Source organism: Mytilus edulis, chromosome 8, assembly GCF_963676685.1.
Source record: "Mytilus edulis chromosome 8, xbMytEdul2.2, whole genome shotgun sequence".
Classification (NCBI taxonomy): Eukaryota; Metazoa; Mollusca; class Bivalvia; order Mytilida; family Mytilidae; genus Mytilus; species Mytilus edulis.
In genome coordinates, this window is record NC_092351.1 from 23,702,893 (window position 1) to 23,721,068 (window position 18,176).

Below are 18,176 nucleotides of genomic sequence, written 5' to 3' on the forward strand. Positions count from 1 at the left end.
CTGTACTGATGTTATGTACAGGTTAATTTCATTGTACACCAAAACACCAGGACTTCCGTTTGCATAATTACACAAAAGTAGTTTACCGTCATCAGTAATAGCCATTCCGGTGATGGTTTTACCGGAAACACCACTCAAAAGTCTGACATGTTGTTTGTACTGACTGAGTCTGAGCCTGTCGTTGTTTTGGTATATGGCACGTTAAAGGTGAAGGTTTTCGTTTTACTGTCACATTTCCAAAGGATTCCACTTTTGATACTTCATGAGCGTCTCGAAACTCTATCCTTACATCCTTAAAATTCTGAAGTTTGTTCTCTAAGTCGTCTTCTATTTGTGAAATATTATTACTCATTTTTCGCATGAAAATAAATGCCGGTTTTTCAGGAAATTTTTCTGCTACAAAACCTATGTCTTTTTGGTATAACTCAGCTGGTTGTCGCAAATTTAGCACTTGATCATGTTCGCTTTGAAGGCTTTTTGATTCATCTTCGATCATCGTTTTTATGTTTCTTATCATGGTTTTCTCCTTTTCATTGATGCGTTGGAAAAGTTTGTCTTTTATGCCCTTTATTTCAGCCATTATTGCCTTTCCGGTTGTCTGTATGCCATTCAAATTCTTCTATCTTTTTTTCAAAATGCTATCTATTGAGTTTATATAATCACGCAACCTTTCCTTGCAGTCAGTAAAAACTTTTGACTGTTTTACATGCTCTGTTGCAGTATCTAACGACACGGTTTTGTCACATGACTTGTGTGTCTTCGCGAGACAGTCACGACAACGGATGGCATTATGATCTGTACAAAAATACTCCAGTTGCTTTCCCGGATGTTGGTCACATTTTAGATTAGTAATGTCAGATGAGCATTTCTGACTAAAATCCATTAGGTGGTGAGTTTTTGTAGCTTTGTATAGCTTGTGATGTTTAGCACACTGATAACACAACGCTTCGTCATATTCTACACACCAATTTTCGGCAGAACTTTGCTTCCCGTCATTTGTACAGGGTTCGCAAAAAGAATGAGATGACATTTTAGAACCTTCAAAAACAACAACAATTTATTATTAATACATGTACTATAAAAATATAATATATTCTATTACAGCATAACACATACATGTAACTACTGCTCAGCGAGTCAACAACAAAATTGTGTTGTTGTCAGCTGAACAGGGTTTGCACATTAAACTAAAAACTAATGATGTTTGTAAATAATTTATTACTTTTGTATTACGTGAGATATGAAGTTGTAAGGGTAAAACTTATATCATCTCACAATATAATGTCACGAAGTCGAGATAACTAACGGTGTGTGGGAAATTACTGAGTAAATCAGATAAATTTGCTTGACATTTGATATACAGATTTCTAAGTTAACTTCTTATATCAAATTAAAATTTATGAGATAGCTGGACATACCTAAATGTAACAAGAAACAAATTTTATTTTCACTTTTGATGGATGTAAAATAATATATGTTGGTCAACGGTTCATAGAGCAACCTAACGATAAATAAAAGGTAATACGAAGTCTTCAACTATAGACATACATCTATGAAATATATCGAGTTCTAAAACAGTCTTTTAATATGTAACTGAACAGAATCTGTCAAACTCTCCATTTAATAAAAAAAAAACATGCGGATAAGACATAAGACGACTGTCGAGATTTCACACTTTAGACAGGGTGATAACCACATGCATATGTATCAAGAGTAAATCAGGTTTTTGATATATCTCGAGCATTCTCTCATGTGTTTTGGATAATATGAGATCACACGCTATATCTAATATCTATAGTTACTTAAAATCAATATCGTAACCTATTAGATAATAGTATGGTTTTTATGTTTTGCCTTTTGCACCAAATTTGGGACAACGCATGTACAATACCGCCATAGATCATCCAACACTTTGCCCACGGAATTCGACCGTTTGACAGTAAAGATAATATATCATACTACAGAAAGCATTATGAGAAACATATTCTAGTAAATAATATATACCTACTGTAACATAAATTTTCAGTTGAAAGTTATCCTGATAACCTATCTAATATATAGTATTGTGATTAGATATGTAGTCAGGGTCCATTGATTCTATATAAATGAAACTTTAGACCAAAACATGTATAAGCTTTTTATAAAACTTGACTGACCTATAAGATCACTTTTTATCAACAATTTACATTCGAAATGGAAAAATATTTATTGTTACCGTTCAAACAATAAATTCGTTTAGTTAGTTTTCAAAAGATTACATTAAATAATCAAATAAAACAACAGTCATTCTAGTTCAATACTGAAAACTGAATAAGGGTGCATAATTGGTTCCAACTTGACGTGTATATTTACAATTTAATGGAGTGACTCTCGGATAGGTGTTTAAACCGCCATGTTGAATAAAACATCAGATCAGGACAACAACAAGTTCATATGATGGGATTTGTTTCGGTTATGAACCGTTTTGTAGTAGAGAGACACGACTAGTCGGATCTCTAACGTGGTAGTTTACAAAAGTAACAGTCTGCAAAAAGGAGATGCTTCTCTGTCGGATATGTTCCGACTTCATTTACTGTTTACAAAACTTTCAATGTGTTGAAATACTATAGATGCTCTACCTAAAAAATATATTACCTTAGCTGTATTTGGCTAGGGACATTTGGTCCTAAGTGCTCTTAAAATTCGTACTTTGCTTGTCTTTTTTTCCCTTTTTGGATTTGAGCGTCACTGATTATAAGTCTTTTGTAGACGAAGTGCTCGTTTGGAGTACAAAATCAAGGTATCCATAATGACGAAAAATAAAATTGAAAATGAAAATAGGGAATATGTCAAAGAGACAACAACCTTACCACAGAGCAGACAACAGCCGAAGGCCACCGATGGGTTTTCAATGAGTTTATATACACCCTGACAATTATGTGTTCTTATCCCTATAGGTCTCACTCTTAGCGGCAATGCAACAAAAAGGAAATGTTCAAACCTTTGGGTTGTTAGAATTTTCCAGCGGTTCAAAAAGGTTAACGATAAATTTCTTTCCATAGTGATTTTTGTACGATATAATCAGAATTGTGATTTTTCAAGTACTTTATTTTTTTCTATACAAAAACAATTATTGTTGATAAAGTATTAAAAATAACAATACTACATACACTGAGAGCCTTTCTGTAAAGAATAATAAGAGACTATTAAAATACTGCATTAAGCAATATAAATAATGAACTTTATAAAAAAAGATAACATTTCTACTTGTTTTTAAAGTTAAAAAACAGGCTTTTGCACAGTCACACATGTATCATATTTAAATCTGTGAATACGTACACTAACTTTTGGTTGTAAGACAGAGGCTGATTTGTCATTTTGGGGACGTCATTTGAGGAAGTGGAACTTTCTAGTCAAGATCTCTGATTGTTTGGTGATCATGGCAGATATCAATTGAATCATTATAGTAACAGTATGGTTGCCAGATGCGGCCATTTCGCCTTTTCGCGTTTTCTTGTTTTCTTCCTTCACTTTGCAAACGCGAAATCGGTAAATCGAGAAATAGAGAAAGCGAAATCGAGAAATGGAGAAATCAGGAAATAGGGAAATCGAGAAATAGGGAAATAGGGAAATCAAGAAATCGAGAAAGCAAAAACGCAAAAACATGAATTTCTCGATCTCGCGTTTTTGCTTTCTCGATTTCCCGATTTCCCGATTTCCCAATTTCTCGATTTCTCGATTTCTCTATTTCCCGATTTCCCAATTTATCTCAATTTCTCGATTTCTCGATTTTGCTTTCTCGACTTCTCGATTTCCCGATTTCTCGATTTCGCGTGAAAGTGAAAGTGAAAGGAGAAAACGCGAAAACGCGAAAACGCGAAAACCATATAACAGTGATAATACTGGTAATTTACTCTTATGTCTATGATAATTACAATTGACAAAACTTAATACAAACATATAAAAAATTAGACGATACAGTATGATTGGCTATGATAAATATCTCCACTAGGGACCAAGTAATGTAGAAGTTTGAAAGTTACTCTAATGAACTGCTCCAAAGACATAACTTATATTTTCCACAGTTCATACGTGACATGCGAATTATACGGAACGATATTTTAGTATTTTAGTGTGTATTGATTTAGTATCTACTTCTTGTTTTGAAGACAAGTGTCCTAGGTAAGGTTTGAAAACAATAGTTCCATTCTTGCCAAAAAGTTATTATAAAAGTTTATGAGAGTGGGTTACAACATGTGCCCCACTCAATGAATTATAAATCTTTTTTTTTGTAAGGGGAAGTATAAGTTTCTGTTCATATGTAATCAATCATGCCATAAGATTCACCGATGCATTCACTATGTGTACATGTGTAATTTGCATTTTAAGCAAAAATGTGTTCAAAAAAATTGTTTCAATAGTGACTTTCAAATCTGACAGTAGTTTTTCTCAAATTTGACCAACATATGTCTAGTACTTTTGAATACATAATTGATTACAAAAGATGATTAAGAAAACACAAACTTGTAAGATAAATCGCTTTACTTTTTGTCAGTCAGACGTTGTAATGCTAAACCTTTTTTTAGTATATTTTCAATAAGCTAATTACACAAGACATATGTACTATCAAAGGAAAAAAGTATTTTGAGCAGGAAATCAAATTTTAAATGATTTTTAAATGAATAGAAAAATAAACATTTGTACATAGAAAATACCACATGAAATATCTTATACGATACAAACAATTTCTGTCCACTCATTTGATTTGTTTGAGATTTTGAATTTGCCATTATATAAGGAACATTCCGTTTTGAGTTTTCTTCAGAGTTAAGTATTTTTGTGATTTAATAATGCTATCATTTCTAACACCCTTTACATGCTAAACGTAAATTATTAACACCATATGGAAATTTAGATTATTTTTGTTTCTACTGAAAAAAAAAGTTTTTAATCAGAGTATACTTATTTTTTGTTTATATTGTTTTCAAGATGGACGACATCGTATCATATATTCAAACTAAATTAACGTTGAAAAAAGGTTAAACCAAGTTAATGTACAAATCAGAAATAAAAAACAACAAAAGACACTAAAATATCAATAAGAATATTGTTCAAACATTAGTTTGTTCTTCCACTGTTATCCAACTATTACAACGCATACATGAATTGGATAACCTATTACCATACATAAGGTTTGAATAAATTATTTACAGTTGAAAACGAGTATTTCGGAACTGCCGTAATTCGATACGTAAAGTTTGTCATAATTTTTGTTAAAGCATAACGCCAGGGGGTTTTTAATATCACAATCCTTAGTCAGTATGACTCGGTCCGGTGAACCATTAGGATGTAATCTCTGGATTTTTTCAGTGTTACATCCGACTATGTAAATATTGTCGTGACGGTCGGTTGTTATGCTTCTATGCTGCTCTTCGTCTTTGATACTGAATGTAAAAGCTTCTGTCCCATCTTGCTTAATACCATATGTATTTTCTGAATTCGCACAGTAAAACAGCTTCCTAGTTTCATTATAATATATATAAAGTATACTTTGGCTCTGGCATTTGATAACGCTTAACTTTTTGCCTTCAATGTTAAGAATGTAGATATGGCCTATTCCACCAACCATGATATTGTCTGAGGTGGATGTAATACCTGTTAAATATGTATTATCTTTAGTTACAGTTATTACTTTACCAGGTGACAGCTTTTGTACATCTATAAACTGAATGTTTCTTGAATAGAAAGTGACGACAGCTGTTGGGTTTTTCGGTATGACTGTAATATCCCATGCATTGGATGACAACTTCACAGATGTTATGTACTGGTTCATTTCATTGTACACCAAAACATCATAGTTTCCACGATTACACAAAAGTAGTTTATTGTCATCAGTAATGGCCATTCCCGTAATGGTTTTACCGGACACATTAATTTTAGTTTCCAACTCAAAAGACTGACATGTTGTGTGTACTGATAGGGTCTGGGCCTGTCGTTGATTTTCTGGACAAAACGATAAGGGTGAAGGTTCTCGTTTTACTGTCACGTTTCCAAACGATTCTACTTTTGATACTGCATCGGATTCTTGAAATTCTATCCTAACATCTTCAAATTTCTGTAGTCTGTTTTGAAAGTTTTCTTCGATTTTTGAAATATTATCGCTCATTTGTCGGATGAAAATAAATGACGGTTTTTCAGGGATTTTTTCTGCTACAAAATGTAAGTCTTTTTGGTATAACTCAGCTGTTTGTCGCAAATTAAGCACTTGATCATGTTCGCTTTGAAGGTTTTTCGATTCATCTTCGATAATCGTGTTTATATTTCTAATCATTGATTTCTCAATCTCATTGATGCGTTGGAAAAGTTTTTCTTTTATGCTCTTTATTTCAGCCATTAATGTCTTTCCGGTTGTCTGTATATCTTTCAAGTTTTTATCTCTGTTTTTCAACATGCTATCTATTGATTTTAAATAAGCACACAACCTTTCATTGCAGTCAGTAAAAACATCCGACTGTTTCACATGTTCTGCTGCAGTATCTAATGACACGGTTTTGTCACATGATTTGTGTGTTTGCGCGAGACATTCACGGCAACAAATAACATCATGATCTGTACAAAAGTACTCCAGTAGCTTTCCCGGATGCTGGACACATTCTAGATTTGAAATGTTAGATGGGCAAGACGATTTCTGTTTAAAATCCATTAAGTGGTGGGTTTTGGTAGCTTTCGACAGCTTGTGGTGTTTTGAACAATCAGAACACAAGGCTTCGTCACATTCTAAACACCAGTTTTCTGCAGAACTTTGCTTATTGTCATTTGTACATGGCTCGCAGAAAGGTTCAAACGACATATTGAAACCTACAAAAACAGTAGTAATTAGTTTTAATACATGTATCTCATTAAAAAAACCCACAAACTCTCGGGAGGATTTTTTTTCGATGTTAGCTGAACAGGTTTTGCATATGGAACTGTTCACATGTCAACAATTATGAGTATTCAGAGCTTTATATGGTCGATTTTATAGGGCATATATTCAACACTCTCAATAGTTATCAAAGGTACCAGGATTATAATTTAGTACGCCAGACGCGCGTTTCGTCTACATAAGACTCATCAGTGACGCTCATATCAAAATATTTATAAAGCCAAACAAGTACGAAGTTGAAGAGCATTGAGGATCCAAAATTCCAAAAAGTTGTGCCAAATACGGCTAAAATGTGTCCATCCTGAAAAACGTGTTTGCCTCACCGAAACATGTCTTTTTCGCACAAAAGGGTGCAAATTGCAAATCGCTAAAACGTGTCTAATTTCAATTCCCACATTCAAGCTGATTAATTTCTTATTTCATAAGTGTCAAATTCTAACCTCGCCTTAAAAGAGCGGCGAAAGATACCAGAGGAACAAACAAACTGTCGAAAATAAACTGGCAACGCCATGGCTTAAAATCAAATAGACTTATGTTCAGACAAATCAAAGTACACAAGAAACAAAATAGAAAATTAAAGACTGAGCAACACAAACCCCACCACAGACTAGGGGTAATCTCATGTGTTACGAGAGGGTAAGCAGATCCTGCTGAACATGGTGCACCAGTCGTGGTGCACTTGTTATTACAAACCCGGTAAATAGTTTAATTCGGTAGGTCACATTCATGAAAAGGGAAGGGGATTGAAGTTACGACGTCAGAGACATATCCAATATCATCTATGAAACGCGTATTTCATAACGGTCAACCAACCCGTGATGGCGTCCGTAAAAGTTACGAAAGGATGATTTCAACTTCACCATTTGGAACTCTTGGTTTAATAGCTTCCTTGTGAGCAGCAACCCTCTATCAAGGAAATCATGATAGAAAATACAAGCACGGGAATATCGTTTCAGGGAAGGGTGAAAGATACCAAAGGAACAGTCAAACTCATAAATCGAAAATAAACTGACAACGCCATGGCTAGAAAATAAAAAAGACAAACAGACAAATAATAGTAAACACGAAACAACATAAAACTAAAGACTGAGCAACACAAACCCCAAAAAACTGGGGGTGATTGGAAAATTGGGAGATATATACTCCATATGCAGGCACTGCTGGAATGTTGCAACATAGAAATGGAAAGTTCACAATTGGGAAGCTGAAATCTTCTCGTTTGTCGTAAAGTTTTGTTTTCAACCGACCTTCATTGTCAATTTCTAGTAGTACGTCAAGATATGAGGCAGACTTAACTGTATCTGTTGTATCCTTTATCTCTATTTCGATGGGATAGATGCATTCAACATAGTCACCAAATTTTGAATTATTTAGTCAGAGCAGATCATATATAGCGGAAAGTAAAGTTAAAGGATATTGATAACTTTTATTTCATCCTAAGAAGTTTCTGTATGAAGTCACCCTCATAATAATAAAGAAACAAGTCGGCAAAAGAAGGGACACAATTAGTTCCCATCGGAATGCCGACAGTCTGTTGAAAATCACGTCCTCCAAATGTAACAAATATGTTGTCAATCAACAAATCAAGCATTTTGATAATGTCGGTTTCAGAGAAATAACATGTTTAGCCACGTTTACCAAACGAACGTGTCTTATTTAAGACACCGGAACGTCTCAGGACTTTTGTCTACGGGAGTCATAATTAAGAAGATTGAGGTTGTACCTTCTGCGAAAGGTTCAGTGTGCATGAAAGAAATTTAGGGGATTTTGATCAAATCCCTTTGATTTTTTAATCCTATACATTTAGCTTTTATAGAACATTTTTGTTTTTCATTTTGCTAATTTGCATTGTCTATATGGCTTTTTGTGTCCCTTTTTTATGTTTCTTTGATACATATATGACGTGTCTCTGTATTTATACATCCCGTCATTGTGTTATTGTACCATGGTAATTTGTAAAATTGAAAATGGAAATGGGGAATGTATCTAAGAGACAACAACCCGACTAAAGAGCAGACAATAGCCAAAAGGCCACCGATGGATCTTCTTGTGTTTAATTTTACTAATATGCTTGTTCTTTATGCTTTTTTGTGCTTCTTTGTTACATATTTGTTTGTTTTTATAATGATTTAGATTATAACACAATATTGACATTTTTACCTATTATATATGTCTGTTTGTTTTGTTCACACATCGTTGTCAGTATCATGGAATTTGATGCTACTGTCATACCAGTGAGAGGTTTAGTTAGCTTTGTAACCAGGTTTAACAAACAATTTTCTATATAAGAAAATGCATGTACCAAGGCAGGAATGTGACAGTTGTTATCCATTCGTTTGATGTGTTTGAGCTTTTGATTTTGACAATTGATTAGGGACTTTTCTTTTTGAATTTTCCTCGGAGTTCGGTATTTTTGTGATTTTACTTTTTATATGAATACAGATGCACAATAGAAAGACAAATGTACTATGTTTGTAGATATTTTCGGTATCTTGTAGGTTTTGGTACTGTACAAACGATAACAAATAATGTAATGTTATGCGTTGAACTTCATTTACTCAATATATATTTTCAAATATAACAGTTGATTCTTTGCGACTTGCATTTAACGAACCACGATAGGCATTAAAACATTTTAAAAAACTCAGTTATAAACTTGACAGTGACGGTTGGCAGGTGTCACCATTTGACAAGTGATGACAATAAGCATTTTACCGTCGAGTGATAATCAATTTTCAGAAATTAGTTTCGACACGTTCGGTCCTTTTTTTAAATATGACTTTGATTTGCACTAATGAAAAAAAAACACGTTTCGGAACTCCTAGACATGTTAGGGGGTAGAAGACGTCTTATCGATACGTTTCCTTGGGGTGCCACGTCCTTGAGTGCTACAGCCTACAGTTCCCATTTTTGATATACATTCATAATCGTCAACGCTTGGTACTTTTTTCCTTTGAGATGAACTATTATGTAAAAAAAGAAGATCCTTTGCCAATTGTGACAAAATGAGCTATAACTGCTTACAGATCACTATCAGAAGCATTATCAATGATTATACAAAAAAACTTTTGGAAAGATATCTTCAAAATATATGCAGAATTTAACTTTTTTGTTTTAGTAGTAAAAGCTTTTGCACTATTGCATATGTATTTCAATAAAAAAAAAATTGAGTTTGGAAATAGGGAATGTGTCAAAGAGACAACAACCCGACCAAAACAGGAGAAAGTCACCAACAGGTCTTCAATGTAGCGAGAAATTCCCGCACCCCAAGGCGTCCTTCAGCTGGCCCCTAAACAAATATATACTAGTTCAGTGATAATGAACGCCATACTAATTTCCAAATTGTACACAAGAAACTAAAGTTAAAATAATACAAGACTAACAAAGGCCAGAGGCTCCTGACTTGGGATAGGCGTAAAAATGCGGCGGAGTTAAACATGTTTATGAGATCTGAACTCTCCTCCTATACCTCTAGCCAATGTAGAAAAGTAAACGCATAACTATACGCACATTTAAAATTCAGTTCAAGAGAAGTCTGAGTCTGATGTCAGAAGATGTAACCAAAGAATATAAACAAAATGGCAATAATAGATAAATAACAACAGACTACTAGCAGTCAACTGACATGCCAGCTCCAGACTTCAATTAAACTGATTGAAAGATTATGATTTCATCATATGAATATCAGCCACAATCCTTGTATTGTTCCCATCATGTTTTCAGATATATTATTGACCCGTTCTTCATACATTTATATAGATAAATATCGAAAATGAGGTCATGCGATCACACTTTTCTCTAGAATTCGACCTATTCATCAAATATTACATGTATTGCTGTAGTAAATATAAATATTAGCGCATTGCCAAATTATGAGTCACATATACAATTGTCAATGTTAAATACTTACGACAATTGTCCTATTTAGGGTTTACAAACAGTATTTATTACGACAAAAAGATATAAAACATGGTCATGTGATTAAAATTAATTCCGGGTCGAATGTTTCTATACAGGTAAAACTTGAGACCAAAACAAGTATTAGCTGTCTAAAAACCGTGATTATCTTCTCATTCCCAGTAGAGAAAATATTAAAGCGACCTTAGATACGGAATATAAACAGACTTAAAATATTATTTTGTTTGTGTCCTATTATTAATGAAAATCAAATAGTGAAACAATAATTTGCTTTTTGTAGCGTGTTTGTTTCAAAATAATTGGCATAATAATCCAAGAAGCAGCGCTTATATATTATTCACTTGCAAGTGAATAATTCGACGTCACTACATCCGTATGAATGTGACCTTCAAGTTAGAGATGGGTTATGCATAAACTAGCAGTGTTCAGCTATTTCAAGAAGAAAATGTAAACTTTGAAAATAATAGTGAAACAAGGGACTGATGCAATCCACAAAAACACATTCTTTTTTACAGGTAAAAACAACGATAGACATATCTTTTAAAATGAAATAATTAATCAAAAAAACCTTGAAAATTCCAATTACACATATTTGCTACTTATTTATATCCATATTTTTATTGGGTTCTATGACCGTCGGCAGTATTTGAAGGTCATTTCACCAGTTACCTACTTGGTGTCTAAATTAAAATACAAAAACACATACTTATAATATCATCGATTAATTATTAATTGTTTCTCTAAAAAAGGACAAGGATTTTTCATTTGTTTGCCCTTCTTTTTAAGTTATTCATACGTATAAGATCAATTTATGAGTCTTTTACAGTTTTAAGCATGTTTTTTTTAAAACAGAGAATCAAACATCTTTCATTCATATATCAGTTTTTTGAAAAATTAAAAGTTTATCCAGAAAACAGTATAATAATGAACCAATCTAACATAATTAGTTCTAGGACTGGCAGTATAGAAACAAAGACTTATATTCCACACATATCCAAACTGTAACATGTTCACATCACATTGATATGAATATGAACCTTGTCATTTTAACTTTATTAAAAAACAAGTTAAAACAAAATAGTATTTCGTCCAGATTCGTTTTTTGTTTGTATGAAGTAATCAGATTTTGTTTTTACTTCTTTAATTTCTATTTCTATATCTTTATCAGATCTGTCTCGGTATCACAGGGATAACTATATTATGCTATAGATTGAGAAATATAAAATTTGTTTTGTATTTCTCTCCCACAACATCATCTGATCAACTGACCATGTAGAGCAGGCTTTTGCGTTATAAAAGTCGAATTATGCTCTGCAATGGTTGCGAAAGACAGGGCACTCAATTCTAATAAAGTATTATTTAAGTGTGACTAATTTCGAACATATCAAATTGTCACATTTGCTCCAATCTTAATAAATGGTAAAAATGTTAGTCTTCATTAGTGATTATTACTACTGCTTTTAATTAACTTATCATTGTCTCAACTTATAACTTGTTATATCTTATGGTTTACTACTATATGAAACAAAGAATACAACCCACTGAATAACAATAAAGGTAAAAGTTGATATCGGAAAAAAATTGAGTTGATAATAAGATAAGAATAAGCAGGTATGTTCTGACCAGTGTGGTTGCAGTTATTTTGTCTCACCTGAGATAAATATCTCAGAAACGAGACCAAAATTCAAATATAGAGTCAAAGGCATAACAATTTAACAAAGCTTTGTAATTCAGAACAAGATCAGAATACTTTATATCTTGTACACAGATGGCTAACGATGTTGACCTGGAGTTCCATTTGGCGTTGGCCTGATGTCCTTGAAAAAATATTAATTTTCATGCTTAAACTGCATACCTGATAACTTTTCAAAATCCCCACGATGGTTTTGCGTGCAATATGGCTCTTATAGACCTACAAAACCTTCAAGGGTGCCTTCAAATACATTTTAATGTTGTTTTTTTGGTTTCTTCATACTTTTACAAGCCTATAGCCATTGTAAAATTAATTGTTTTGTTTCAATTGTGGACAAAATTGCTCTTTCGTAATTAAACAATGGACACGGATAAATTCATGACAAAATTGTGTTTTGGTGATCATGATGAGTTTGTAAGTCTTACTTTACTGGACATTCTTCTTGCTACAATTATCTCTATCTATAATGAACTTGGCCCAGTAATTACAGTGGAAAATATATTCTAAAAATTTACAAAAACTTATGAAAATATTAAAAAAATACTATAAAGGGCAATAACTCCTTAAGGGGTAAACTGACAATTTTGGTCATGTAGACTTATTTGTAGATCTTTATTTTTAGTTTATTGCTGTTTACAGTTTATCTCTATCTATTATAATAATCAAGATAATATCCAAAAACTGCAAAATTTCCTTAAAATTACTAATTCTGGGGCAGCAACGCAACAACAGGTTGTCAGTTTAGTCTGAAAATTTCAGGGCAGATAGATTTTGACCTGACAAACAATTTATCCCTGTCAGATTTGCTCTAAATGCTTTGGTTTCAGAGATATAAGCCAAAATCTACATTTCGCCCCTATGTACTATTTTTAGCCATGGCGGCCATCTTGGTTGGTTGGCAGGGTCATGCCACACATTATTAATCTAATTTCCCGGATGATGCTTGTGGCCAAGTTTGGATTAATTTGGCCCAGTACTTTCAGAGGAGAAGATTTTTGTAAAAGATTACTAAGATTTACGAAAAATGGTTAAAATGACTATAAAGGGCAATAACTCCTAAAGGGGTCAACTGACCATTTTGGTCATGTTGACTTATTTGTAAATCTTACTTTGCTGAACATTATTGCTGTTTACAGTTTATCTCTGTATATAATAATATTCAAGATAATTACCAAAAACAGTAAAATTTCCTTAAAATTACCAATTTAGGCGTAGCAACCCAACAACGGGTTGTCCAATTCATCTGAAAATTTCAGGGCAGATAGATCTTGACCTGATAAACAATTTTACCTCGTCAGATTTGCTCTTCATGCTTTGGTTTTTGAGTTATAAGCCAAAAACTGCATTTTACCCCTATGTTCTATTTTTAGCCATGGCGGCCATCTTGGTTGGTTGGCCGGGTCTCTGGACACATTTGTTAAACTAGATATCCCAATGATGATTGTGGCTAAGTTTGGTTTAATTTGGCCCAGTAGTTTCAGAGGAGAAGGAGAAAGTGATGGGAAAAGCTCAGTTGGTACTTCGGGCCAGCTGAGCTAAAAAAGGTATTTTCTCACTTGAAATGAGTAGTATGATTGATAACTATTTGGTAAATATAATCATTGCACAGAAGACAGGGTTAACCAGTCCACCCTGCTCTTATTTCACGATTCAGTGATTAGTGTTTTCGTGGTAAGGTTCATTTCTCAGTTTAATACTATAATCATTAGATGAACAGTATTTGGTGTGTGTATATCGTTGATTGCATTATTTCAGACACTAAACTTCCATTCATTTGCAATAATTGCATTCATATATAGGTTGAGAACAAACTGGGATCAATATATAATTAGATACATGTATGGAATTCACGTCTCTGATATAATGTTTTAGTAACAGTATCAAATTAACCATCAATGTCAATATGTACATTCTGCAAATTATCTATGCATGCATTTCACACACTAACAAAAAACGTTTCTCAACATAACAAATATCCCTAAGTATGCCCTTTCATATCATATGAACATGAACAATTAATTAGGAATTAAAACAGAAGATTGTCGACTTTCTCCAGTTCCCTGGATCTGATATAATAATAAATAAAATAGAAAATGTACCTGGTACTGGCAACTTCAATTCTTGTGCAAAATAAGATTTCTAAGGAATCCTACTAGCAGCTAAAAAATAACAGTTATTTCCATAAAAACAAAACAAGACGCTTTTCCAGCATTTTATATTTTTATTAGAACTTTAAAAACAGTTTAACTTCCCTTGGTGAGGGAAAAGTATCATAAACAAATATATACAAGTTTTATACAAAATCATTATAGTACAAACAAAAAGTAATTGTGAAATGCATTTTCGCAAATTTTTTAAAAACACAATTGATAATTAAACAAAATATACAATCTGTAATTAATTTTTATCAGGTACCACAAAAGGCCTGTTATTTTTCAAAGAACAATGAAGAAGGCTACAATTCAAAAATCAATATTTATTAAAAAAAAATGCCAAACAATTTTGTCTAATAAGTTAAAGTTTTTTTAAATGAAAGACAAGAACTACTTTTTGCTGTCATAGTAAAACTTGGTATTTATTACTCATGAATTTGTGTATAGAAATTTATTTTCATTGGATTTTTTCATATTTATACTTCATCTTTGGTTAAGTTTGATGTAAACATTGTTAGGTAAGACTTGGTTAAGTTTGATGTAAACATTGTAGGGTAAGACTTGGTTTAGTTTGGTGTAAATATTGTTAGGTAAGACTTGGTTAAGTTTGGTGTAAACATTGTTAAGTAAGACTATCTGCAGATTCTATGATCCTAACAAATCTTTTGCTGTTCTGATTACTCCTACACATGATTGTAGTACAACTGAAGTCAGAACTATGGCTCTCTCAAGTTGAAAAAGCAGCAATATCTAGTATCTATACTCAACAAATGTCATCTGCATCCATTTCCATATTTAATTTGGATATATATTTCAGAAAGCTTTTCACCACTTAAGGTGGTGCATAACACTACAGAGAGATAACTAAGCTAAAAGTTTTAATTACCTTGTGTTGTTAAGGGGATATCAAGCTTCTCAATAAGCAAAATCAGTCTTTGTCAAACTGCTATATAACCAGTGTAATTTTTCTGAAAGATTGTTTGGTTCAAAAAATTTTCAAATTTTATATTATATTTTTGTCAAAGGGTCAAAGAAATGCTTTGACAAAATTTCTGAAAATTAAACGAGTCAAATTAATTTTAGTAAAGTTAATGGGTACCACCTTAAATACATAGCACAGCAACTGAATAGTTATATCAAAATATAAATATTCTACTGTTAACACTTTACAATTATATAAAGTCCTATTTTTTACAAAAATAAATTAATCCAATTGAAAAATAAAATAAAAACAACCGTTATCAATGGTGATGCAAGTATGAAGGGAAAAAACAATCACAGATGTATACACAAATAAAATCAACAACTGTATAAATAATATAAATATACTCTAGTAAACATAACATAGATATAAGATAACAATGGACGGTAAACAGTTCAAACATAGATGTCTTGAATGTTTGACCTCAAAAGCTTGCCATAATGGATGATGCCAATTTCAGAATAGGCCATGAATCACATTGCAAGGAAACAATATACACTGTATCTATTTACATTTATTATTTCCCTTGAACTCAAGCCTCAAGTATTTGGTCTTTGTAAATTTTTAAATATGCTAAATGCAAACAACATATTTCAGTAAGTAAAGGCAAATATAGTTAGGTAGTTAAGTCAAAGTTCACGGAAGAATAAATTGGCCAACTTTTACCGCTGAATGACCACCAATTGACACAGCTTTCACTGTTACATGAACTGGTAACCCTGTGGAAGCTGACACAGAGACAGGTATGCCAAATGTTATACTAGTATTACTGGTTTCTTGCCACTGTATTATGTTTACACCTGCTTGAGCAGAGCCAGAAGATACTTCATAGAACAGGGCATCATCACTGCTAAATATGGTGTCCCATGATACAACTACTTTGTTATCAATCCAGCTGAGGCCCAGGTTCTTTGAGTCTAAAAATAGATGTAATTTTTTTTAGTTAGGCTGAAATGATAAATATTAAACGATACAAACAAGAATGTGTCCAAAGTAAACGGATGCCCCACTCGCACTATCAATTTCTATATTTAGTGTATTGTGAAATTGGGGTAAAAACTCTAATTGGCAATAAAATTAGAAAGATCATATTATAGAGAATATGTGTACAAAGTTTCAAGTTGATTGGAGGTTAGACTATTGTTTCAGATAAGGTTAAAGGTTCGTACCTATTTAATAATTTATTTGGCCTTTTATAACTTTTTTGGATTCGAGCATCACTGATGAATCTTTTGTAAACAAAACACGCGTCTGGCGTAAATACAAAATTTAATCCTGGTATCTATGATGAGTTTATTTAAACATTTAAACCAGCTGCATTTGATTGCACCTGTCCTAAGTCAGGAACCTGATATTCAGTTGTTGTGGTCGTCATTAAGTGTTCCTTGTTTCTCGTTTTTTATATACCTAAGAACCTTGGTTTTCCCACTTGAATGGTTCTATAATAGTTATTTTTATGGCCTTTTTTTATAGCTTGCTGTTCAGTGTGAGCCAAGGCTCTGTGTTGAAGACCATACTTTGACCTATTATTGGTTTACTTTTACAAATTGTGACTTAGATGGAGATTTGTCTCATTGGCACTCATACCACATCTTCCTATATCTATATACAGGTAATGAAGGTAATATGGGTGCACTTAAGTTAACAGTTTTACTTACTATCAACTGTGGGTACCGATGTATCTACTGTTGAATTAGCCTTCACTTTGTTACTGATTTTAAACAGTTTATTGACAGCTTGAACAGAGAAGTCATATGATCCTTCTGTTAATGTTGTGTCCGTAAAATGTGCATACAGAACATCCTGTACATCAGAAAAGAACATCATCTCTGACAAGCCATCCTTGCTGTAAAATACCTAAAATAAAAAATCTATGTAACAACATGACTTTTAAATATTACTCATATCATCAAAATGATTTCCCTCTTGAGTGCAGCAACCAACAAAATTTATTGCCACAATCAAAATTATTTGTCACATAAAACTCAACAACCACTAAAAACTTATTGTCACCACTGCTGTCTCCCACAACAAAACGTCAAAATTTGTATTACCATTTAAACACACTGGAGACTACATTTTTTTTTAGAACATTTTGTTAGGACTGGTCAAAAATAATCATTAAAAAATAAAGGAATCACTTAGGAATAACACTGCACAACCACAGGCTAATTACTATAGACCTAGAATTAAGATATGATCTTCTTGTTTACATCAGCCTTAAACCAAAAAAGTAACTACAAATTTAATCAAAGAGCTGATAGCTCTGAGGTGGAAGAAAGTGAATAAAAGGTAACTTCAATTGGGACAACATCCCTAATGCGCTTCGAAATGAGGAACTCAAAAGTCACGTGTAAAGAAAAAATCTCTGTGTAGTGATATTGGACATGTTTCTATTTTTAACAAATTACTGAACTTAATTATTTGTGGTGATTAGGAAAGAAGAGGAACATAGAATAAATGTGTAAAAACTATGGAGCTATTAAATGTGTTCAAAGTATTAAATTTTCAAAGAACGTATTGTGT

General features: G+C 32.7%; 2 protein-coding genes across 3 annotated transcripts in view; both read right to left on the reverse strand.

Moving 5' to 3' along the window:
• Positions 1-4,923: 4,923 nt before the first annotated feature.
• Positions 4,924-10,892, reverse strand: LOC139485132 (uncharacterized). The gene is made up of 2 exons (XM_071269284.1): positions 10,815-10,892; positions 4,924-6,837 (listed from the first exon to the last, which is right to left on the reverse strand). The coding sequence occupies exon 2, from the start codon at positions 6,827-6,829 to the stop codon at positions 5,183-5,185; it is 1,647 nt and encodes a 548-aa protein (XP_071125385.1). The 5' UTR covers positions 6,830-6,837; positions 10,815-10,892; the 3' UTR covers positions 4,924-5,182.
• A 3,824-nt stretch (positions 10,893-14,716) lies between these two features.
• Positions 14,717-18,176, reverse strand: part of LOC139485131 (uncharacterized) — a 93,949-nt gene continuing 90,489 nt past the window's right edge. For both annotated transcript variants that reach the window (XM_071269282.1, XM_071269283.1), the window contains 2 exons: positions 17,309-17,507; positions 14,717-16,567 (listed from right to left, as the gene is read on the reverse strand). In XM_071269282.1, coding sequence (XP_071125383.1) covers positions 16,287-16,567; positions 17,309-17,507 — 480 coding nt within the window. In that variant the 3' untranslated portion in view covers positions 14,717-16,286. The remainder of the gene's footprint in view (positions 16,568-17,308; positions 17,508-18,176) is intronic.